General features: G+C 40.0%; 2 protein-coding genes across 5 annotated transcripts in view; one reads left to right on the forward strand and one right to left on the reverse strand.

Moving 5' to 3' along the window:
- The window catches only part of Hiw (MYC binding protein highwire), a 175362-nt gene that overhangs the window by 6976 nt on the left and 143936 nt on the right, over positions 1–24450 (forward strand). The window contains 6 exon segments of the mRNA XM_070299067.1: positions 41–308; positions 405–691; positions 803–1128; positions 1202–1308; positions 1396–1605; positions 1848–1992. Of these exon segments, the coding sequence (XP_070155168.1) occupies positions 41–308; positions 405–691; positions 803–1128; positions 1202–1308; positions 1396–1605; positions 1848–1992 (1343 nt within the window).
- LOC138935213 (uncharacterized) lies at positions 3421–20019 on the reverse strand. 4 transcript variants are annotated; one of them, XM_070299659.1, is made up of 3 exons: positions 19929–20019; positions 13051–13830; positions 3421–6303 (listed from the first exon to the last, which is right to left on the reverse strand). In XM_070299659.1, the coding sequence occupies exons 2-3, from the start codon at positions 13261–13263 to the stop codon at positions 4909–4911; spliced, it is 1608 nt and encodes a 535-aa protein (XP_070155760.1). In that variant the 5' UTR covers positions 13264–13830; positions 19929–20019; the 3' UTR covers positions 3421–4908. The 4 variants fall into 4 exon arrangements, with proteins under 4 accessions (XP_070155760.1, XP_070155763.1, XP_070155762.1 ...); XM_070299662.1 differs by lacking the exon at positions 19929–20019 and adding an exon at positions 16017–19903; XM_070299661.1 differs by lacking the exon at positions 19929–20019 and adding an exon at positions 15121–15388.

Raw genomic sequence — 24450 nt, forward strand, 5'->3', positions numbered from 1 at the left:
ATTATTCGAATTCTATAGTATATTTATTATTTTATTATAGCAAAATAATACTGGTAACGATCCATCGCATACTCAGCGTTGGAGCAGTTTAGACTTTACAAGAGGCTCCTTTGGGCCAGATGACTGTGTTAATGACATAGTAGAATTAAAATTTGACAAACCAGTTCTTATAAAAGAGAATATCAAATATGCTATTAGATTACGGAATCGTGGAGGACGTACTAGTAATGGTGACGGTGGTTTGAGTGTTGTCAAAGGAGCAGATGGCACAACATTTACCTTTACGGCTTGTTCCTTGAGTTTTAACGGTGAGTTTAAAATGGTTCACATGATTACATTTTAAAAAGATACATGGTATTATGCAAAATATGGATTGTAATATGCTTGTAATTTTGTTCTTGCAGGCACAACACAAACTAGAGGTCAAATACCGCATATTTTATATTATTCAAATCCACAAGATTCCGATGGGCAGCACACGAATAAAGCTATGGCAGAAGTACAAGCAAGAAAATGTACCCTGGCTATGACTGCAACAATTATTCAACGGTCAAATGAAATTTTTTCTTTGGCGAGAGAAAGAGCAGAGGAAATAATAGCCAATGAAGTCCTTGGTAACGCAACTTTTGTAACGACTCTCTTGCCACTAGTAATGGCACATATTAGTCCCTTGGCTACATCAGATCCTAGAGTAAGTGATTTTGAAAATTTCTTTGATATAAACTTTCTCGATTCTTAAATGATACTAAAACAAGTATGACAAAATAAGTATTTAATATAAATTTTGTTCTGCATCTTTCAGAGTAGCGTACAAATCCTTACTCTAATACAAGAGATGTTACCACATATCGCAGCTTTAAATTTACTATCTACGATGGGAACCTCTCAGATATCCCAAGATAGCGAAACTCAATCACACTTTGCTCCTCCAGTTACCACCAGTCATCATTATACTTGGCTAGAGAGTGAACATCCTTATAAACCAGCGGCAGTGTCATATTACAAAGTTAGTTTTCCGGAAACAGTAAAATGGCTGACTGTCGAATTTACACCAGAGTGTGGAACATCACAACCTGAGGACTATTTACAGCTTTATATACCAAATATAATCTTCAATTCTTCCACTGGGTAGATAAATACTTTTATAATATTTTTGTATGTACATATCTTTTATATTTATGTTTAATTTTTGCTTTTACAGGACAGTTTTGAATATTACGAACGAAGATGGTCCACAATACTGGCCAGTATTGCACAAGTTAAGCAATATTCAGAGTCAATGGCCTCAAAATGCTGTTGTATTACCAGGTACGTTTATATCCAGCATTAACTAAAAGTACATGACACTAAATAATTATAGTGAATTATTAGTAAATTATTTGGTACTGTATTTAGGAAATGAAGTGGTATTTTCGTTGGAAACCGCATCTGATTATATGAAAAATGAGAGCTCCATTACATACGGCTTCAAATGCCTAGTTATTGGTTATGATTGGATAACATCCGGTCATGGTCTGAAGAATTTAGAAATTGAGTTATCCTTTCTTGGAGGAGCATGTGCTGCAAGTCTTATGAGGAAAAATTTATTGTTGCCTTCAGTATCCTGTAAGTATAATATGATTGAATTTCTATTTTATATTAATAAACTAATATATATGAATACAAGTATCATGAATGTTAATATACACTATTTAAAGTAATATAATACGTGATATATAATCATGTTTATAATTGGCTCATTTTCGAAAAAATTTCGTTCTTCGATTCGTTATTCTATTTTAATTGTATAAAAAATAATATAATTTTTTATAAAAAAATTGATTTCTACACGGTATTACAATTTTTAGCGGAAGAAGTAGAAGAGGATTTGGAATCGATGCAGGAAACGGCAAAGAGAATTTTCTCTGTACATTCGGCGTTACTCGGACGAGGATTCGCACTCGCGTCGCCCCCCACAGTTTCACAGGCTCTCGACGGTGTGCTCCCGTACAGGTAAGTACCCAACATCATACATTATAATAAAAAAAAAGAAACTGTATTTTTCAAATGTAATTATTAATATGAAAAGAGTTTATTTCGATATTATTATTATTGTTGTTTGTTATATTGCGCATAGAAAATTTCATATTTTTTACTTACAATCAGTCATATCAGTCTCTGATATATACGGTTTCTTTTTTATCTTGAGAAAAAGTTGTGTGTTGGAACGATATTTTATTTATTCGTCATGGCATTATGAGTTATTTTGAACAAGGCCATGGCAAATAGGTCACAAAACTGTATAGATATCTGACGCGGTATCTAATTACACACACAGTAGCATATTGTGTGTTCAGTATACGCGTAAATGTACAAGAGATAATTACAAATAATTTCTGGATTATGGTCAATTAGAATTTTAATTGTTATAATTGCATAACTACAACAATTTGATTTGCTATTATCTTCAAAATACAAATGCGATAAATTAATTTTAGTTAAATTTCGCGAATATATATTAAATAATTAACATATAGCAATTAAAGGAATATTAGTACGTGTGTATCTTCTTAGTTAATCTTAATATGATTAGCCGATATATTATTGGTATTCTCTTTATTGTGTCTTTGATCGTTTAATGCGAAACAAATTATGTAGTCGGGCAGCTATCGTTATATATCACAGTCTCGCGATAATTATAACTATATATATAACATTATACAAACTGTGTGATTCTGTTCGCTACAATGGTATAATTACGCATATATATATACATACGTACCTGCGCATACGGTTTGCACATGTTGCGGCGTATTAAACTTTGATCTTTCGATACGCGAATGCTAATAAGATTTACCTTGACGGTAATTCAACGTATCGAGCATAAGAGGCACAAAAAGTTTTCCGAGACTTAATTCTGCTCTTTCATGCGCTCGAAAAGAGCGCAAAGAAACGTAGCTTATCTCCGTCTTCAAGTGCTTCGAGTTACTTGGGCCTTCTGTTTAATAAATCAACTCTGTCGTACGATATATTACAGTTTCTCTGATAAGCTTTATTTTACTTCTTTTTCTGTAATTGGCGAAGTGTCTTTTTATGATTATATCAAAATATTAGTTCTCAATGTCGCGATATACACGCTTCCTTTTAATTGAAAAGGGAAAAGGGATAAGAGGTTTATTTATTTTCATCATTATGATCTAGGAGTATGTTCGTTCATAATCAGGTGTTTTAAAAATGTTTTCGTTATACTTAGATTAAACGTATTCAAAGAATACAGCGGGATATACATTCGAAATGAGTTTTCGTTTGATTTTATAAAATAGCCCCTATCTCATTGAAATTTTCTACCACGTTACATTATTAACATACGGCAAATTTTGCGAAATGATCTTAATGCTTTGATTATAGAAAAACGTACTTAAGATTAAGTGTAAATTATAATAACAGTAACAACAGTTTTTATTGCCAAGTTTTATAGCAAATACTTGCTCAAAATAAATACACATCGACATTAATAAAACAATGTGATAACGAGACGACAGAAGAATTTACAGCACGATGCGGATAAAAATTACTCTAATTTACCGTCTACCAAATTTCACTTTTCTCGAAAGAGTGTACAAAACAATGACGGATCTACATTTTCGAACATTTATACGAAATTTATATCGAATATTTAATTTTTCCTAGAAATTTTTCCAACAAAAGTTTGATTTAAAAATATATAACGAGTATTTACATTTATCATTAACAAAGCGGTAAAAATCCTGTTTAAAAAAATATAAGTTTAATTAACATAAGTCTATTATAAATAATTAACATGTAATTTTTTTTTTATAAGAGAAGAAAATACACATTCTAGTTTGCGAAGCGATATGATTAACTTGTAAATCCGCCACTGGTATAAGATATGGGACATTTCTTATCTTGATAAATTAATCTTCCCGGTTTATTTTTGTCCGTTAATATCCGTTGTTACATTACTGTCAATCTTCTCTATAAAATTATAGTTTTGGAACGATTTTGATATGAAAACGTAGCGAAGAATTCCGTCCGTTCACTTTCTTCCTCCTTTGAGAGATCAGGATTTCTATGGAGTGGACACGAATCGTGTGTAACATCACTCCAGGAATGGCACAGCTATCCGAACAAGCGGTTATTCCATTTTTTGGTCCTTTGATATCGTCATTTTCATTCCAACGCTCACTAATACATAATTTTATGATAATCGCGTATCTTACGCAAGACAGCGAGTTTAGGATTTTCTCTACACGAGTTATTCTCTTTCTTCTGCTTTCTAAACGCTTCGTCTTCTATGACACTGGCCCTCTTTTTTTCTCCCTCTCTTGCAAAATTGTTTAACAATAAACTTAACTAGCAGCGGTAATCGATCACCCGAATCCGCGTGACTCGTTCTGAAAAACTTTTTAATCGCCGCGGAGGAACGTGACCGCCTTCGAGAGAAAGGACGGTTCGAGGAATGAAAAGAACGCGCGACGCGGATAATCGTCGACCGCTCGTGATATGTAAATGGAAGCTTACGAACTGTATTGTACTAAAGAAGAGATAATCGATTAAATTAAAAAAAAAAGAACAACATGATATGAGGGAAGAGGGAAGGGGATAGGCATTTCTCGCGTTGCATTCTATTATTCCCCCAAGCAGAAACGGTTTATACAATCTATATGCGCGATTTAAGTCCGAGGAGAATTTTCCTCTGTCGGAAAAAGAGTCCTTTTCATATTCTTCGAACACCGATTTAACTTTTTTCCCAGACATCACTGTGTTCTTCACTGTGGCGTTTGCTGTACGCAGTGTCTCTCACAGCTTATATACTCGAAAGCGACTCGACGTTTCCACCCACTCGAGTTCCTCTTCAACGGGAGCGACGATTGCGGGCCTGGCTGTCGAGCCACCCGGGGCGTCTCGTTACAACTCGGTCGTAAGCGGCTCGGCCTTCTCGACGATCACGTGGAACTCTGTCTCTCGGTACAGCCTGCCATCCGGCACCACCATGGTTATCCTGCTGTCGACCGGCGTGCCGGACGTTGCCGCTTCTCTGCCGATTACGCCGTTCTTCTTGGAAACCACGTCGGGTGCGTTAGTGGGCACGCTGATCCACTTCTTCCTGTTGTTCCGCCGGCGTCTTCGGCAGCACCAGACGATGAGACACACGCTCGCTAATAGGATGAGAACGGCACCTACGATAATTAGAATGAGAACGAGCATGGAACCGCCGAGCGAGCAGTGACGCATCTCGTAGTCGACAAAGCTCGTTGGTACGCCGTCCAGACATAGGAAGGTCTCCGGAGTCTCGTTGATGGGCTCCTGGGGCTGCGTCAGCGGGGGCGGCACAAGCGAGTTTTGTCTCACATAGAACCGTGAGTAAACGCTCGTATAATTGAGCACATTATTTTTCCACACGGGTAACATTTGGCAGTCACAGGCCTGCGCGATGAGTAGATTGTCGAGCTCTGGTCGAAAACTCGCGCGATCAAACATGAGCGAGCCCTCCTCGAAGCTGCTCACGCTGTTATTTTTGAAGATGAGGCCATGGATTAGCGATGACGAAGACGACGATGACAACGACGATGACGATGATGATGACGATGATGGAGGTGATCTAATCTCGCGATCCGCGCGAATACCTAGGAAAGCGCCCATGCCGATGTTGCCGAAAGTGTTGTTCTTGATGATGACGGCGCCGCGCGCCGTCACATCGAACGCCTCGCTCTCCAGGCTCTCGATCGCACAGTTCTGTATCGCCACTGTTCGCGGGCTCCTCACGATAAATGCGTTGCTCCTCACGATGCCCATTTTCACGTCGTCTAGCATGAACTTGTGATAGACCTCGATGTCGTTCATGGTACGACTCGGCAATTGATCGCCAAAACTGCCACCGATCACGTGGAGATAACCGACGTCGAATTTCTTGAAGGCTTGCGCCTCCGTCGTCTCGATGAGGCAGTTCTCCAGTCGAAGAGTGTCCGTGTGGATGAGATTGGCGAACGAGAAGGCACTCAGCTGGCCGATCCGCACATTCTCGAACACGATCGCTTCGACGTCGCCGCGGAATACGAAGCTCGGGATCACATCGATGCTGCTGTTCCGTACGGAGATCCGCGTGCGCGTGCTGTGCGATGACAGCTCGAAGCTTTGTCTGACCAAGGTCAGATTCGCTACATTAATCAGATCCACCGAACGTAACCCAGCCATCGAGGCCAGGCTTGAGTTTGCGAGTATTACGGACGAGCAGTTGCTAACCATTATTCTGCTGGTGTGGGGACTCAGCCTTCTATCCCCTTCTGTGGTCAGGATCAATTCCTGCAAGTTGAAACGACTTTTTATTTCGATATATCTTTTATATTTATCTATATAGAGGAGGGAAGAAAGTAACTATCTTTAAATTTGTTCTACGAATATTCATTATATATATTACGTATATATAAGCACGATCTATCTCGCATAATTCTTGATCTAAAATTACTGACGAGAAACAAGAAAATGTTTTAAAAATCAGGGCTTTTCATCGAGATAATAAGATTTTCTCGCGAATTAATTTTTGATATATTTTCCTCAAGAAGGAAGAATCATAATAATTTGGCGTAACACAATGTACCGACAGGGAAAGCCCTAATAGAGGTCGAATAGCCGTAATTACAGGTCTAACTGTCCTAATTATTCACGACGTGCGCGTTCAGTCTCGCTAATTATCGCGAATAATGTCGTTATCATAATCATGGAGGAAGGGTCGACAGCTTAATTTCATGACATATCTCGTAGTCGTCATTTCTGTCTCGCGTTCATCGAGAGATGACGCGTCACAGAGATTTACCGTCCCCTTTGTTTAATCAGTCTTCTTTCCTATCGATCGTTTACGCGAATCGAGCTGTATCGTTGGATTTTTCGCTCTCGCTCGACGTGTTATCCTTGCATTAGATAATTGCGTGGGATTATCTGCTCGCGCATACGAACTCGTCTCACGTCTTGCACACGTAAACGATATTGCTCGATTCAAAACGCATTGAGTTGCGATATTATTGGTACGTTGCTCGTGCGATACATTTATTTGAGTTTGCCTCATTTATTCATGACCGCTGCAACTTTCGTTGGAACGTCGGAATCGCCCGATAAAGCTCGTCGACATTTAGCATGTGTATATCGAGCGAGTCGATCTCGCGAGAAACGCGAGTCGCTCTTTGATTGCTACAAAACGGCCGAGATATCGCCTGAGGCCAAGCGTGCTGCTCTTATTAATTACAGTTTATCTTTTCCGTCTAATCGATTCCGTTTAAGCGTTGAATTCCGAGAGAGATAGCATTCGTTGATTTCGTAAGAATTTACGATTTCAAGACTCTTACAATCGTTATCATTATCTTATAAACAGTTTTATTATGTCATATTAAAATAAATTTTCACTAAATAGCCGACGCTTTTCATTAAGAAAAGTGAAGAATAAAACTAGAATAAGACACAATCTCTTCATGTCATCGCATTGCAATGAAACAACGCGGAAAGATATGCGAGACAGACCGTCTGTTGAATGGTAAAAATAGAGAATAGAAATAAAAAGGCGCGACGCAGAGAGATGAAAAAGAGAGGAAGGTCTTTATATTATTCTTTTTCTGTCTTCCTTATGCATTAACGTCTTGCCCCATTCGTCCCTTTTCTGCTTCTGTTCGAAAACTCCCTCTTTTGTTCTTGTTCCATTGTTCACGGCTACTTTTCGACGCACGATGTCGAGCAGAGAGATTATTAACCGACGTTACCTGTCTATCCGAAACGAAACTACTTTTATCGCTCGCACGTTTCGTCTGAAAAATTTACGTGATGGGAGATTTATTTTGAAAGTAGTATTGAAACTAACATAAGTTTACGCTTCTTCGTACAATAATATTGTTCGGAAAAATGTGTGTCGACTTTTGTTTGGTCCTGTATTATCTAAAGGAGACAATAGAAAAGTATCAGCCTTGGAAATTCTGAAAAAAAAAAAAAAAAAATTGTTTTGGGAATTTAGTGCGGAAAATTCGACATTGCATCGAGAAATGTAATTGGTTCCTCGCGATGGCTCCATCCATCGTAAATTCGTTTCGACCATATAAAATTCATAAGCAGACAAGTAGGGTGCGACAGAAATCGAATCGAATCGTAACTTCTTCTGTATGATTCCGATGGACATCTGCATTTTTCTTCACGGGAATTTTCGCGCTCGTAAGAAACGTGAGGAAAGCTTGCAAGAATCGGAAAGAAGACGAAGCGAGACGACGTTTTCTTTTTTTTTCTTTTTTCCTATTTTCAAACAATGCACCTCTATTCCGCTCATACTTTCTGCCTTAGTCACTCTTTCGCTCTTTCTCTCCCTCTTTTTTTCTCTCTCGCTGTCCGCAATTTTTCTCTATAGATATGAAATTTCCTTCTTTCGTGCTCTCTTCGAACATTTTCAACGCGTCACGTCTAACTCCACGTTTTTTTTCGCGCGCCCGTCGATTACCAGGGAAACGATTCCCGCCGAGAATTAAACTCGAGAACGCGCGTCAGTTCGCCTTTTTTTGTCCGTAGTTGTTCGCCGTGTGACATTTTCCCTGCTGCGAATTTGCGGGGTAATCTGCGCGATCTCGTCGTGCGATAATTCGAGAGAGATTGCGAGTGATCTAACGTCGATTATAGCAGTAATCGAATGTGCCTTACGTTCTTAATCGAACGGGAAAAGGTTCGAGGCGTCCTATCCCGCTCCGTCGTTACATAGACATTTTCCCGGATGAAAGTGAGATTGATTTAATGGGTGAGATTAAGTTTATCGGGAAAACACGTGATTGTGTCGAATTTTGTCGCGCGAAAAAAAAAGAGAAAGGGAGAGAGAGAGAGAGACGAAGAAAACTCTCGACCCCGAGACCGGAAACGAGGCAGCGAACGGAAAGTGGCATAGTGCCGCGGAAATAGAAACGAAAGCTCTTTTACGATCCATAAAGAATTTATGTGTAACAATTTTACCCATGGCAGCGTCAGTTTCTTTCGCGAAACCTTGCCTGAAAATTTTCGCATACCCCTAGTCGCGCTTAACAACTTCAAGTATGATAAAACTATCGATCAATTATTTTACATTAATGTTAATTAATCGCGACAAATTTTGTCGACGATATGCAGTTATTACGTTTTTAATTAGCGTTTCGCATCCACACATGCACCCGATCGATTTACCATCGATGGAAATGTTTAAAGTATTTTTACATCCAGACACAATATTTGATCAATATCATCTCTCGCGCAATCGTGCCTTATTACTATTGGGTTATTATGATCAAAGTGATCGCGATGCTATTCCGGAGAGAGAAAGATTGTTGCCATTTACTTAAAACCGTGCATTTTCATCCGCGGCAATTTTCTCTGCACGAGTGCACATGGATCGTCGTAGCGCCGTTTTTCCATTTCGCCAGTATTTTCATAAACGCGCGCTTCTTTCCCGTAAGTGGCACCCTAACATTTCCAACCATACTCCTTACGGCCGTTACTTTTACATCCCCGATCCCGGCCGGGTTCTCTTTCTTTCAGCGTCTCGTGTCTTATTCCGCTTATTACGGCCAAGCGAGTGAGTTTAAAGTCGCGTTCACTAAAAGGCTCTCTCAATTATTTACGCTCGTCGTCAATTATTCAGTTTGCGACCAAAGACTTTGTACCTCTTCTTCCTTCTCTCGCCCCCCCCCCCCTTGCCCTCTCCCCCTCATGTTGGCGGGAGATCTATCAGCGGTCCCCTCGTTGTTACAAAGTGTTTAACTCAGCGATAACACGTAAATTAATCATGATTATTAATAAACTTAGTATTTTATGTGTTTAAATGTGTATCTCTGCTTTTCATTGTCTAATCTATTAATATTAATAATATATATTTCTTTTAAGATATATTAAAGTTTTTCTAAATCATATTCTCCGTGAAAATATTTTCGCAAAAAATATATTACACGATTATTAATTTGACAAAGTTGATATTTTTTTTTATAAAATTAATTTTTTTGTTTTTTATTATACTGTTATTTAAAATGTTCTTGTAAAATTTATTCAAGTTTTTATATAATTTACTCATTATTATTCAATGAGAATTATTACCGTAACTATTTTGCATTTTATAGAAATAATGATGGAAAAAAATTAAGATTTATAAATTTTCGTGACTATAAATTTTGATCATATTGAAATATTAATTAAACGTCAAACTATTCCTTAACATCAAAATTTCGTTTTCATCATATATTCTCGCTTATATATCCTCCGTTTTACTATAATTATGGCTTTACTTTACACACGTGACACATCATCGATGATGAACGGGCTACACCAATCGTTCTCGACCAATTAGCCGGGCAACAGAAATTCAATCCCGTTTCGAGCCATTTATATCCCTCATCGTCAGTTATACGTCACTTCCTTCTCGCAATTCGCGTTACATCTCTCTTCCGTTCGATGATAAAGTCCACGCGTGATTTCACTTTTTGCTCGTGTGTCTGCGCGCGAATACAAGCTCGTCGAAATAGCCATGCGTATCAGGAACGTATGCACATATAATATCAATTGATGATACGTAGCTTCGTAAAACCCGTTCGCTCCTTCTTCCCCGGCGATCGTTTTGTCACTGAGAGAGGGATTTTACGGATCAAGTTTACGGTATTGTCGCGGGTAACAAGAAGAATCCGCTTTATCGGGGACAATTTTCCTCTTCTCGTTTGGGATTCTCGCAATTAAAACGCGGGATGTCGTTGCATCGCGAAATATTTGTCCGAGCTCGGGCTCGGACGTTCCGATTAAATTTCCTACTCTTCTCCTCGCATCCAGATGAATACGAAACTCGTTTACGTTATCCGGTACGTGCAGCTCTAGTACCAGAATTATTCCCGCGTGTGAAATTGATAAAATCTCAGGAATTTTAAATCAAATAATGCGAGAGAGAGAGAGAGAGAGGGACTTTAATTGTAGTAACAGGGTTGATTGTTTTATCTTGTCCTGTAATCGTCGAGAGCGTGATGTATATTCACGCGGGCATCTCCCTCTCTCCGAATCGCATTCATTACTCTCTTATCGTATTCCCGCGCGCACTACATTCTTTATCGCGACGGAAAAAGACGGAAGTCGAAAAGGGAATGGAAACTTTCGCGAAGACGAATTTCAAACTCTCATCATCGCGAGAGAAAGGAGAAAGAAAGAGAAAGAATTTGCAAATTTATTCAATAAATTCAGGCAGCGGTGGCGGAAGGAGCGATAGTACTCGCGTTACCACGTCGTAGACCGGTATTCGATTTGATTTAACGAAAACCGACGACTTCCGGTTTTGGCGCGTCACGAAGTCCTCGCGCGCACGATCCTCGGGAGTCGGGAGCCGCGGCGCACGTTTATCGCGATATCGCGTTGCGATTATGAATCACTCGTGCTTGTTATAGCTGCGCACGTAGGCGGACGCTCTTTGTCTATCCTTTAATATCGCGGATGGCCGGAAACGATGGCGAGGGAAACGCGCTCGCGGTAGAAACGAACGGAGCTCGCGTGATCACCGGATCGCCGGGGGAGATCGCTCGCCCATTTCTTTTTCACCGCTCGAGAAGGGGTGCGTGGCCCCCGAGGGGGATAAAAGCGAAACATTTACGAGGGGCGGGAGGATCGACGGATCCCCCATTCTTTCTCGCGCTTTCTTTTTTATCTACCTGCCTGCCCTTCTCGCACCCGCGTCCCCGATCCTACCGATTTGCGTAAACACACTCTAATTTATGGAGGGTTCCCATCCCCCCGTCGCGGTTGGCACCCTCGCGATTTACGAGAACCTCCCGCGTAGCCGGGAGATTAGAGGCTCGTTTCTCCCTTCTCTCCTTTTCTCCCTTTCTTCGGCAACTCCGATGTTATCCTTACTCTGTTATATCGATGCAGGAGCGGTGAAGCCGCTCGAAGGAATCTCAGGACGCGCGCGATTATTACTTTATCTCGATCTTTGTTGCCGTCGCAACCTGCGGCGATACGGGACGCCGAAGACGTCACATCGAGATCGCGAGGAAACATTTTCTCCTTCTTCTCTCGTGTTTTTTTTTTTTCGCCTTTCCTGTCTTTTCTTTAGGCCGCCGGAGAGATCGGGTTTTACGATTTCGCCAAGCTACCCGCGGTACCCGCCTCTTTATCTCTCCGTCGGGTAATTCGCAAATGGAATAACGTCCCCCTGCGGAACAAAGGGAGGATTGCCAGACAGAGCCCCGTGTCGCATTGTCTGAGATTTTTCGTGCGATAGCGATAGCTAATCCCACCGCGGTTTCCGCACGAATTCGTTGTTGAGGGAGCGTACGCGCGCACGCCCTTTTCTATCGTCATTCGTTGTGATCATTTGAAGTGGAAATGCGGTAGGAAAGATCGGAGACGACGATCGCGGACTCTCATCGAAACGAAATCGGGATGAAAAGGACTGAGTCAACCTTAGAAACCCGACCCGAGATCTGAGATCTCGAACGATTTTATTGAAAAATAAATGCCTATAAAATTTTGGTTTTACATAAAAATCTCGAAAAAATATTTTGCAGAAATTTATTAATATCATCAGTTTTTCTCTTTTCCCATGTAAAAAAAAAAAAAAAAAAAAAAAAAAAAAAAAAGGATAGCGTATACAAAAAGTACACGATTATTATAATTAAAAAGTCCGTGTGCGTATAAAAGGTAATAATTACTTTTTTAGGACTCTGGCGCTATTTTCTCTCTCTACCATAATTATATAAATATGATATATTTAAAACGTGTACGCGAGAGAGGTCATTGCATGAATTGAGGATCGAGTTATATCTTTTCGTTCGTGTTGAACGGAGAATCGGATTCCACGAGTTAAATACGATAAGCTGTCTCGGGCATATACGAGAGGAGAAAATGTACTCCCTTGTCTTTCGGAGCTGCAAGATACGTGCCCCAGATCTACGTCGGCGATAGCGCGAGCGATTTTTTTCCCTCGCTATCTTTCCTCTACCTCCTCGCGGTATCGCGAGCCGAGGAGATTCAATCGAAAATCGATTCTAACGCGAATGCTTATCGGGGATATCAGGCTTGTGGCGAACCTACCTCTCTCTCCTCCTTGCAGTCGCAAGTCAACCGGCCGTAGTGGTCGCAGGAACAAGGGGGATAGTCGCACCTGCTGGTGGAGTTGGTCAGGACACCCTTGAGTAAGCTGCTCCAAAACAGTCCCAAGATCGCGCTACCCAACACATATCTCGTTGCTCCCATTTTGCGCCTCTCACTCGCACCCTCGCCCCCGCTCCTCTCTCCTTCTGCCATACGCTCTCAAAGGATTTCCTCTTCTCGCTTCGTCTTTATCACCGGCTGTTTTATGCCAAGCTGGCGCCAGGCGATAATTCCGCGTCGAGCCGACCGCGAAGTCGTCTCGACATGTCTCTTCGCTGCTCTTTAAATCCGCGTTGTCGAATTCGCCGCTGCTTTTTGCTCCAATTGAAAGAAGTCGCGGTCGCGTTAACTTAGCGTGCGATTAAATCGCCGCCTGCGACTAATCCTCTCGCTTGCACCAGGAAAAATTATCTCGACCTTGTCGCGACACGTGACACACGCCATGCAATATTACGTGATTCTGCGTCCTGTCTCTTGCTGAATTCATGCTTCTCGACGACGACGACGACGTCCGACGTAAGGTATCCTCTCGAAACTCATTCGAATCGCCGATTCGTAGAATCGTCTTCTACTACGACATTCGTCTCTCTACGCTTCTTCGTTTCTTCCTTGGGATGATGGTGCGATCCAATTTTGTCGGTGACAGCGTACAACGTTTTTGAACATGGCACCAGAATTCTTCCTCTCTTCGATCTTAGTCCTTTGGAAACGATCGTCCGTCTGTAAGGACAGAAAAATTAAGAAATCTCGCGGTTCTCATATATTCTCTCTCCAGCGTCAATTTTATTTCCTTCGTCAAATTTTTCGAATATATATGGATTTTAGTACATTCACAGAAGACATTTTTCTTGTATATTTAATAATCGTTTTTGGTATGATTTATAATTTTATAATTTTTATTATCAATTGTTATAAAATATTCTTCTGATTTTTTTCTTTGGTTAAATTTATCTTTTTACACCGCGGAAATTAGATCACGATTTATCGAAAAAGATATGACATGTCACTCGATGATATTGATTAGAAACGTTTTTTTCTTTTTTTCTTTCAAGATGATAAGTACTATGTTACGTTATCACGCTCGATCGTATAGAAACGACGAACCGTTGAAAGTGTCGCACGATATTACTGCGTTAAATGACAGCGTCGCAATATCCGATGATGATAATCCGCGATCTGCCACTCAGCTACTCTCCCACTATGTATCGTTGCGTGACTAATCGTGCCTACATTCTTGCGTTATCAAAATGCTCTCGCTCGATACGACGTGGTTCTGTTTATCGTACAAATATGTCAACTGCCGTTACTGTAAACTTTTCGTGTTGGCGTTCCACGAACGCGCTTGTCGGTTATTCACGATCGTTTCGTAACGTAACGAGAGAGAGAGTAGTCTTATTTGCTGGTTCTTTAACTCCAAATTTGACAAGTTAAAGAAGCGAATTTAAATTTATGTTCAATGAAGAATAACACAAGTGAGACAAAAGATTTTAAAATTGACATTATTTTTTTAGATACATTAAAATAAATTAGATGATAATTGTGATGAAATAAATTGAAAAGAAATATATATATATATATATAATTTATAAATCTTAAAAATTTAAAAACATATATTAACACTTGTTCTTAAATAAGAAATGACAAGTCTGTATATAGTGAGAGAGAGTCGACTTTCTGTATTTTAAAGTATATTATCAAGTTCAGAGTTTATCGTCAAATATTAATGTTTGCTTAATTTAATCTTTGCATTGCAATGATAAGAGATATAATATTATTTCATCTCGTATATTCTTGGATATAAAGCGACATTTCCATCAGCAAATACTGTTTGTAACTTAGTAAACTTCTGTCGTATAGATGGCCAACGAAATATATCTTTGATATCTTCGTTTTTCGTTGAGGTAAAGTTTGGTCTATTCGAATAGTAACAAAAAGGTCAAATGGCACATGATAGAAGCGGGCAGGATCGATAGACGTGAAAAGAGCTTCGTGAATGAAAGGCAGTCTCACTCAAAGGATTTGAGAAGAATTTCCCTTTACGATCGAGTCTCTTCAACAACGACTCGAAATTTCTTCCGGTCTTCCGTTTTTCATTCTCCTTCTCGGCTTCTTGCTCTACTTTTATTAACAATAAAGAAATATCTCATTATTAACGCGTGATGCTCTTACTAATTGCCCGTTGAATAAAATTAGAATAATTACGAGAAATTAAAGAATATCAACGCGAAGCATGATAAAAAATTTTAATTTGCCTCTTTATTGATCGTTAAAAACACAATTTTTAAGTTCTCGATATTTTTTCTTTATATATATATGTGTGTGTGTGTGTGTGTTATCTTATTAATTTATGAATTGTGTGCGCGTGTATCCTAAATTATATTAAAAAAAAAATGAATTTCAAGTAAAGTATTGACATATTTGTACGCGTAAAAAATTATATATTTTCTTTATACTTTTTATAAAAATTTGTATACTAGTTTTTTTTTTGACACGTTTGACATGAATTCCTCGTTTTATAAATAATAGAGATAATTTCTCCCGAGAGAAAACTCGTATGTCGCTCGTATCGATCTGTAAATCATTTTCAATTTTTTTTTTTCAATGGTCGTTACTTCCCGACGCAACAATCGATGAAGATTAATTAATCTTCGGTTTCGGGTCACACTCAGGGACGTCAGTTTCGTTGCTATTATAACGAACAAGCGAAGCAGGGCGGAGAAACAGAACGAAAGAGAGCATATGTTGGAAAAAAAAAAAAAAAAAAGAGGAAACGCGGAAACGCTAGTTCGATAACGAAATTGAAGGGGAGACGCGGAGTAAGAGACGTGAACGCTGAATTATTCTCGGCGATGGATTCGCGCGCGATCGGGGACGATTAAACGTTTCGGTCCGTCTGATTTACACACCTCATTAATGGATATTCATGTATATTCGACTGCGAGACTCAAGACCGGACAATCGGGGGAATGGCCGGGCGTATTTATCGTTGCAGAAACACGGTCTGGAATGGATAAATAGCGATCCCCATCGGTCTACCTTGCCTCTTCGACACGCGACACGGGACGATAAGTAAAGTACGAGGTGGAGGTGTACGTGTAGAAGTAAATCGTTTCCGATTACGTGACTCTTCCTCTCCGTTCGTCGATTCACTGACGACACATATATACGATATATAGATACATGTATGCACATATACGCGGCGAATCGTTCGACTTCTCGCGCCTCTGTTAGAATATTGTATGCGATTCCTCGCCGTTGCACGCAATTTAAGGAAAGATGGAGAGAAGGAGCGATCCTTTCGCGAGCAGTTCACCGTCCAACCGACAACCCCATGCCAATACATTTCGCCTTTATTCCTTCGGCAACGTCTTATCTTCCCATCCGCTTTATCGTCGCGACTTGTAAGAATTGTCCGCACCCTCCCGGGAAAGCATTCGCAGTTTCCAGACGGCGATAACGATAAACGAGGCCGGATCGGAGGGAGGAATGGGCGAAGGGGAACACCGATTCACCTCCTCGGTAGTTTACGGTACGTTCTGGATGGAGGGGAATAACTTTTTCGTACTCGTGGATTAAGATCGGATTTCGAGACAAAGGCTAATCCGGCGATAATTTGACAAAGATCTGAGGAGGGTTTTGTTTCTATATTCTCAATTTATCAAGTAAATGTCGAAAGAATAATGCTCCACTGTTACGATTAAAAATTATTTTGCGCGTAAATAATATTCGCGTCGAGGATATCTTTATGTTATAAATTTTAGAATTAATATACATGTATCGTATAATTGTTTATCTGATTATGAAGAAAATATTCGCATCGAGTTTCATCGATAGTCGCGACCCGTTCCAATTATTTACGTATTAAAATAATGTGATTTGAATAAAGTCGACTATTATTAGAGACGCGCATGACGCGCTTGACGAATTAATGCGGTATTATAAGGGGCGACGCGGGGGAGGAGAAAGCAATAATACATAGCGCTCTCGGTCTATGTAGCATCGATTATTGATAAACTCCCCACCAGGTATCGCGTTTAGCTAATTCAACAGGAACGTGGAAGTGCATTTCGCATATACGGTATGACCGCATTTTAGTCGCAATTTCGAAGCTCGCAACAACACGCCTGCATTTTCAAGTTTTGTCGAAATTCCGTAATCACCGAATCCCACTTCACCGCTTTTATGCCGACGTGCAACGTCGAGTCTGTTTATTGCGCGATTTTCCGACTGTAATCAAAAATAGAATAATTGCATCGCGAAATATCAATATACTAATTGCATATATATATATATATTTGCGTTTCGCGATATTAATTTCGAATAATCGATGAAAAATAATATTTCTATTTAGCGAAAAATATGAATTATGCCTCTCTCGGCTAGTTATTCATGATCGATTAAGTTATTCATGCGATCCTATCGCCCTGTTTCGAATGCAGCTGCAGATCTCGCGGTTCGCGCTGACCAAACATTTACGATGACGAGGCGAACCCGTCAGGATCGAACTGTCAGTTGGAAAATAAAATCACGTATGTCAAGCGATACGGGGCGTAGTAACGATCCGATGATTCTGTCTGAACATGGGTTTGAACGAGTCTCTCTCTCTCTCTCTCTCTCTCTCTCTCTCACGCGCTCCTCTGCTCATTTCCATATTTGTTACGATAACGAATGCCGGTGGCTTTCGTTACGCGAATGAAAAATCGCAATATCGTTCTTGTCCGTTATCGATAGCACGTTTTTAATGCGAGGCACACGACTGGTATCGGCATCGAGTCGACGACGATAACCTACATTACAGAGAGAACGTGCTCGACCGCCTTTTTCTAAACGACACATTTTTCCTCGTCCCTTCTCCCGCCGAATAATCCACGAGGGTAACGAAAAGACTTTACGCTCGTCAACTTGGAAGATAAATTCTTGTTCGATTATCGATTTCGCGCCGGTATAATCATAATGATATTTTAAAGATCGACTTATTAAAAAATGTACTGCTGAAAACGAGCAATTTATCATATTGTAATCTTCCATCGTCATTTCATATCGTACACATCCGAGAAAAGTTACCGCCAAATTTTTCCTATATATAAGATGGGTGTCTCATGGTTATCTCCGATACGTTCGATTTTTTTATTGAAAAATTGCATCTAACTATGTAGGTATTATTGTTAGAAGCGTCAAGAGGGAGCAATAAAAATCGTTTGATAATTATATAATTGAAATCAATAATTTTCTTCTTTTTAAGGGCGATGTAAACAATTTTTTCTAGCGGTTCGATTTTTTCCATCGGAGATCGCAATATCTTTCGACGTCTCCGTTTAATCTGGGTTGGGTGCATAAACTCGCGCCGCTGCGGCCCTGCATCCCGTAATTCAAGTAACGTTATGCATGCAACACGCGGAGAGCAACGCCGAGCGGAATGTTTAGTCTCGCGGCATTGTTTTCAATTTCGAGATAACAGCAAGCGAGAGAAGGGCAAGCCCAGCGCCGGGAGTACTTCAACATTGTTACATTGCGGAAATCCTCACGGGAGATGCGAATGCAAATTTCTTCTTTCCAGAATTTCGCGATGCGGTTTGCGTGAAATTAGTCTCAAGTACCGAAATCAATACCGGCTACACGCTCGATCGTTGCAGAAGTTTTCGCATCCCTCACGGATCGGATATCAATATTTTACTCGTCGCGGACAAGTTCAACACGCCCGAATTTTTTGGAAGAAATTTATACAGGGAAAAAAAAAAAAAAAAAAAAAAAAATTAAAAAAGAATATGCGCGCGCCTCGAAATTTATAAATTCCTACCATACATTCCGCGTATTATTCCGCGCACGTCGTCGTGGAATTCCGATAAGCGATCGGTGCATCTGTCACGCATTTTATACGACGAACGTGACATCGGTCTCATTCGCGTGACGCGACAATTGAGTATCTTCCGCGGCGACGATTTTTTCCTCGAGGGGCAGGGACAACAGAGTCAGTGAATGAGAAACGAGCGATTAATCGACCCTACAAGCCGGTTGTAAGAGATAGCACGCCCGCATCATGCCACGTGGGAAATCAAGTATTACGGTCTCGCGACGAGCCTCTCTCCGGCGCGCGATCGCATGGAATAAATTCAACTATCGCTAAGAAGGAATTTCTCCTCCGGTCGTCTCGCGACGACGACGACGACGACGCTGACGATGTTGGTGGTCGTCGTCGATTGACGGTCGGCCGATCGACCTCACGGTTCAATGCCACGGACCGAGCCGCGTTTTATTTTACGATCCGTCAAACGAGCGCGTTGTATTCTCCGTATAGTCTCGGCAGCTCGGAGAAGCTGCGTATAACATTCCGATGCGTGATGCAGCTGCCGCCGCGTGATCGTCGACCGCGTTATGCAACGATCGAGGGGACGCGTTCACGTGCCACGACGACGATTTTTCATTCGGAAGAAAAATCGAATGTGAATTGAATGCATTTCGCATATTCGAGAAACGTTAAACGAATCGCCCAACGATCGACCCAAGCGTCGATAACTCAAAGATCGAGATCAGATTATAAGTACTATTGTACACCAATTATTGTGCTCGAAGGCTTGTACCAAGGAGCCTAAGAAGAGAGAATGCCTTCATTCAGATTTTTATAAAAGTTAAAGTATTATTATTTTTTATATTGATTATATATTTTTTTTTTAGCTCTGGCTCTTTTCCATCATTAGATCCGTCACTCGCGGCGGTACCACGTTATCGGTATCGGCACAGAAACACTCCCGTTAAGCTCGGCCTCGCGGATAGGAACGTTCGCGATGGGATGCACGGCGGGATTCGGCTTTTATGTGTACCTTGATCACGTATTTGAGTGAACGAGCGACGCGTCGTCGCCGACGCGCCAACAGCGACTGGCTGCCTTTCGAATTCGCGGCTGGTTTGCACCTCGGCGACGGTTATCGCACGACACGAGTATACCTTCCCTCTCTTTCTCTCTCTCTCTCTCTCTCCTTCTCTTCTCCTACGCCGCCCGCTTGCTCTCCCTCCGGTCCAGAGTAAAACGCATCCCCACCGATCTCGGCAAACTTCCCTCCCTCGACCCGGCACTCAGTGTGATCTCCGCTGCGTTGCGGCGCATCTCGTTCTTGTTCTCCTCGTCCCTTGTATCTCCGTTCATTTACGAAAATCCTAACACCTTTTTAATTAGCGTGTTTAATCTTTAGATTCCGCTTCGCGCACGTTATATGTTAATTTCTTATCATTGTTCAAGCAATCCCGTCACGATTATTTGCGTCCTGTCGCATATTCTACAGATACTCTTTTTTAAATAATTGTTTTTGCATTGTATTTTTTATTTATGTTATAATGAATAATTTATTTTTTTTTCTTTTCATAATTTTATACTCCTCTTATCGAATAGTATAAATATATAATATATATATATATATATATATTTTTTTTTTTAAAGAATGTGTAATAAAACTCTAGAGCTATTTTGCCTGGACAAGGAAAGAGTCGGAAACCCATATTTTCTTAATTAGCCGAACCTTTTCGTTAAGCGTGCTAGTTATCTCTCGTGAATATCTAAACTAATAGATATTTATCGTTTTCACCGTAGTCGGCATGTCACTGAAATAATGTATCAATTAGTAAAAAAATTATGAACGTATTTTTTCTTGCATCCATCTTTTATATTCTTATCTCATTAGGTATCTACCGTGCGACCCTATTCGATTCTTTCGCCGTCTTACACATCTTATACTGCAAACTTCTTATCAGTCACGACCGATAAAGCATGGCTGATAAGGCCGGTAAGTCTTGGCGCTTTTGCCACTACGATTCCATCTTCCTTTCTTAATGGTAAAGAATTTATTTTTGTTATCAGCCATCACGGAGAAAAAAGCGTGGCAATATTTTAATCTATTACCGAAAGATTCTCCATTACAGAAAGAAATATTTTATTTTTTGAGAAATCTCTCTTTTTTTTTTTACTTAAATATCTCTTTTATCGAAATTTTTCTTTCTATATCGATCGTTCGTGTTTTATAGAAAAATGTAAGTTATTCACATATATTGTCATAATTTATACTTTTATATTTTTGTTATCAGATCGAGAAAAATGTGAGATATTTAAATAAAATCTGAAACCATCACACGAAGTTTGAAAAGCTAATAACTGCTTTGAATTATCCAGCTTGACAATCCATGATAAATTGCTTCTGATAAAAGCGTACAGCCGTTTCGTATTTTGGTGATGATTTCCCCTTTTGCATTTGATAAATTTTTAATAGCGTTTAAAAATTTATAGGATCCAAGACACGCTGCTATTACTCGATGAATTTTTAACGGCATTGTAAACATAAAATTTGTATTGTATATGTTTCAAGTTTACAAATCGCTTTCTCTCTGAATTATTTTGTGTCGAGGAAACAATCATGTTTGTTGTTATACAAATCGGAGCACAAACCTTTAGCAAGAAAAATATCAACGACGTTGCGGAACGTATTTTCTCTCTCTTTTTTTTTTAGTTGCTCGCGTCTAAAAATTGATTTCGCCATTTGCTTTTCTGACAAGATGTCACGGCTGACTTTACAAACGGCTCTAACACGACGATATTCAACGAACGTTATTGCTGCTGTTACATCGCGATATTTTGACATGGATTTTCGACACGTTGGATTTCCATCGATCTATTTGGAAAATCTTGTAAAACTCTTGCTTTACAAAGGAAAATACAAGCAGAGCATACGCGACACGTCATTCATTTTCGTGAGTAATAGTACGACGATTCGCGTTTCGTAACTCGATAGCGACAATTTTTCATCATCAATTTCGTGCCATAATCTCAAAGACGTACTCTGTCGAGATCGCGACAGTTTGATATCATAGCGCGAAAATATTTCACGATTGATATGGACAGTGTATCGTATTTATTTCAATTTTCAAATTTATTTTTGTGATATTTTTTCCGTTTTTATATTATGTTTCTGGTACATTGGGAAACGACAAGCGATGAGCTTTGAATTCAAAAGAGAGGAAATGGACGTGCAAATTTATTTATGAATTTTGAAATAATATATTTATGATTATTATTCAGACAGAGGCGCGAGCAACTCAATGAATGTAATAAGAATGATAACGCTCTGAAAATTCCAGTCATGAATATATATAATAATTGAAATATGATCGAGTTTGCCCCCTGAAAAAGTTTGCTTTAGAACCAGTACAACTTGGATGAATTCAATTACAATTCGACGCAGGAAAGTTATATTCCCTGTGTTTGTTCGTAACAATAGAATCCCGATAATTAACGACTGCAACACGAAAGATCAATGTTCATCGACGATCATCAATATTAGATGTGTCGGTTTCACGTAAAGCTATCGTTCTCATCGTCGATATACGTGTATAACATTCATTGAATTATGCGTGTCTGCAGGTTTCGTTTAGCGTGACATGCGTGCTTGCTCAACCATTGCCATTCATGGCTCACAAGTCATCGCGAGCTTATCGCTCGCTAATTGTGCACGCAGCCTTACACTTGTATCCGATTTCTTCTTTTCCGTGCCCGAAGCCACGTCGCGACATTACATTACGTCGCGTTGAAACCTCGGACCGAAATCTCACGCAAGGGATCGCGCGCGGATCAACTTTTCACCTTCAAGTTTGCGGGGAGACCCCGACGGCGACCAGCCGATAAGAAACGTATTTCGATGATCGATTTGTCGCGACGCTCGCACGTTCCCCGTCCATTTCCTTCAGCCATCGACATTGTTCTCTCTCTCTTTCTCTCTCTCTCTCTCACTTTCTCACAATCAGTAAAGTCAGACGTCATATCGCACAAGTAAAATATCGAAAAGCTCGCGATCTAACTGTCGTTCAAGATTAATCGTGACCATGGCCATTCTCGATAGGTTTTCCAATTTCGATATGATGTTGAAAAAATTACCCCCTTCTTGCGACAACGATCGGAAGTGCATGCTCGCGCATGCGCGTGAACGAGCATTAAGTATTCTAAATTGATACCACATACTCACCGATAGCAATCTCGATTGATTATCAACCTGTTATCAAATTGCCGATAGATGTACAGGCTCGATCTATTTGCAACGATGGATAAGTCTTTACGCGTCTAAAACCTATTTCTATAACTTTTCCCATGTGCGAACGGAAAATGTAATTTTACAACGTGAATAGAAATCTTTCTATTGGATACATTATTGAATATTATTTATTTTTCTAGCAATTACGAACGTGTGTTTGCTATCTCAAATACGGAGGATTCATTAATTATTGAAAATTGATTTTGTTTATATTTATTAATGTATCTTTGCGTCGTGGAATCATTGAAAATGCATTTGCCTACAAGATTTTTATTTCCGGAGAAATGTCTTCGTCAGATCGATATGAGTCTGCTTTTTTGATATTCACGTTAACGACTTTTTCCTGAAATGCTTCAAACATTCGTGTGTTTTATATACGAGCTTTTCTTGGTAAAAAAATAAAAATAAAAAAAAATGAACCCGCCTGTACCATTCGTGAATTCGACGAGGAGATGACTTTTTGTGATTTTCTGGTATCTCCCGAGAAGGAGATGAGAAAACGCGGGATGCGCCTTGTCAAATGGAGCTCGCTTGCGCTTAGTACTCCGGAATATACCTGGGAATTTGTTTTACCGCACAGCGAAAACAAAAGTAGTGCACACATCTTTCGCCAAATGGGAAAACTTTGCGACGCGACGACAAAAGGGATTACGCGTGAACATTTACATCGTTACGTATGTATACGCACATGAAATGTACAAGACAAGAACTTATCCGAGACTAAAATTGACAGCGAAATTTTATCTCGGACAATAAATAACTAAACGTTAAAATGTGTGTTTTTTTTTAATGATTTTTTGGAACAGAAATTTATCCGAATAATTATAAAAATATAGATTTGTATTAAAATCTTTTTCGTTACTATTATCACTTCGATCGGGAATAAATCGCGGGTGAAGGGATGAACTTCTGCTTCGTTAACGCTCAAACGCTGTCCGGTCCATCATTGTTATTTTAGTTTTCACAGAGGCTGAGCGCGGAAATATTAATTAGTCACATGCCAGTAGTTTGCTCGAAAATAGCTTTGAATTAACCGACGTAAAATCCCATTAAGAATACGAAAGGTTAAAGCGAACGATATTTCTATACGGAGTCAAAGATATAGGGAACCTCCGGCTTGGTCCAGATGAGAAGGAGATCTTCGTCCAAGCGAACGTGCCATGGGGGATAAATCGAATCATGCGCAGCGCTAAGAAAGATAATCGTTGCCTAAGTGGATGGTTATCGAGACCGCAATCGGGCACGGTGAAACTGGGGAAATTCCGAAACCAGA

This window comes from Polyergus mexicanus, unplaced genomic scaffold (genome assembly GCF_030449975.1).
Source record: "Polyergus mexicanus isolate NDT 795.1 unplaced genomic scaffold, iyPolMexi1.0 SCAF_7, whole genome shotgun sequence".
Classification (NCBI taxonomy): domain Eukaryota; kingdom Metazoa; phylum Arthropoda; class Insecta; order Hymenoptera; family Formicidae; genus Polyergus; species Polyergus mexicanus.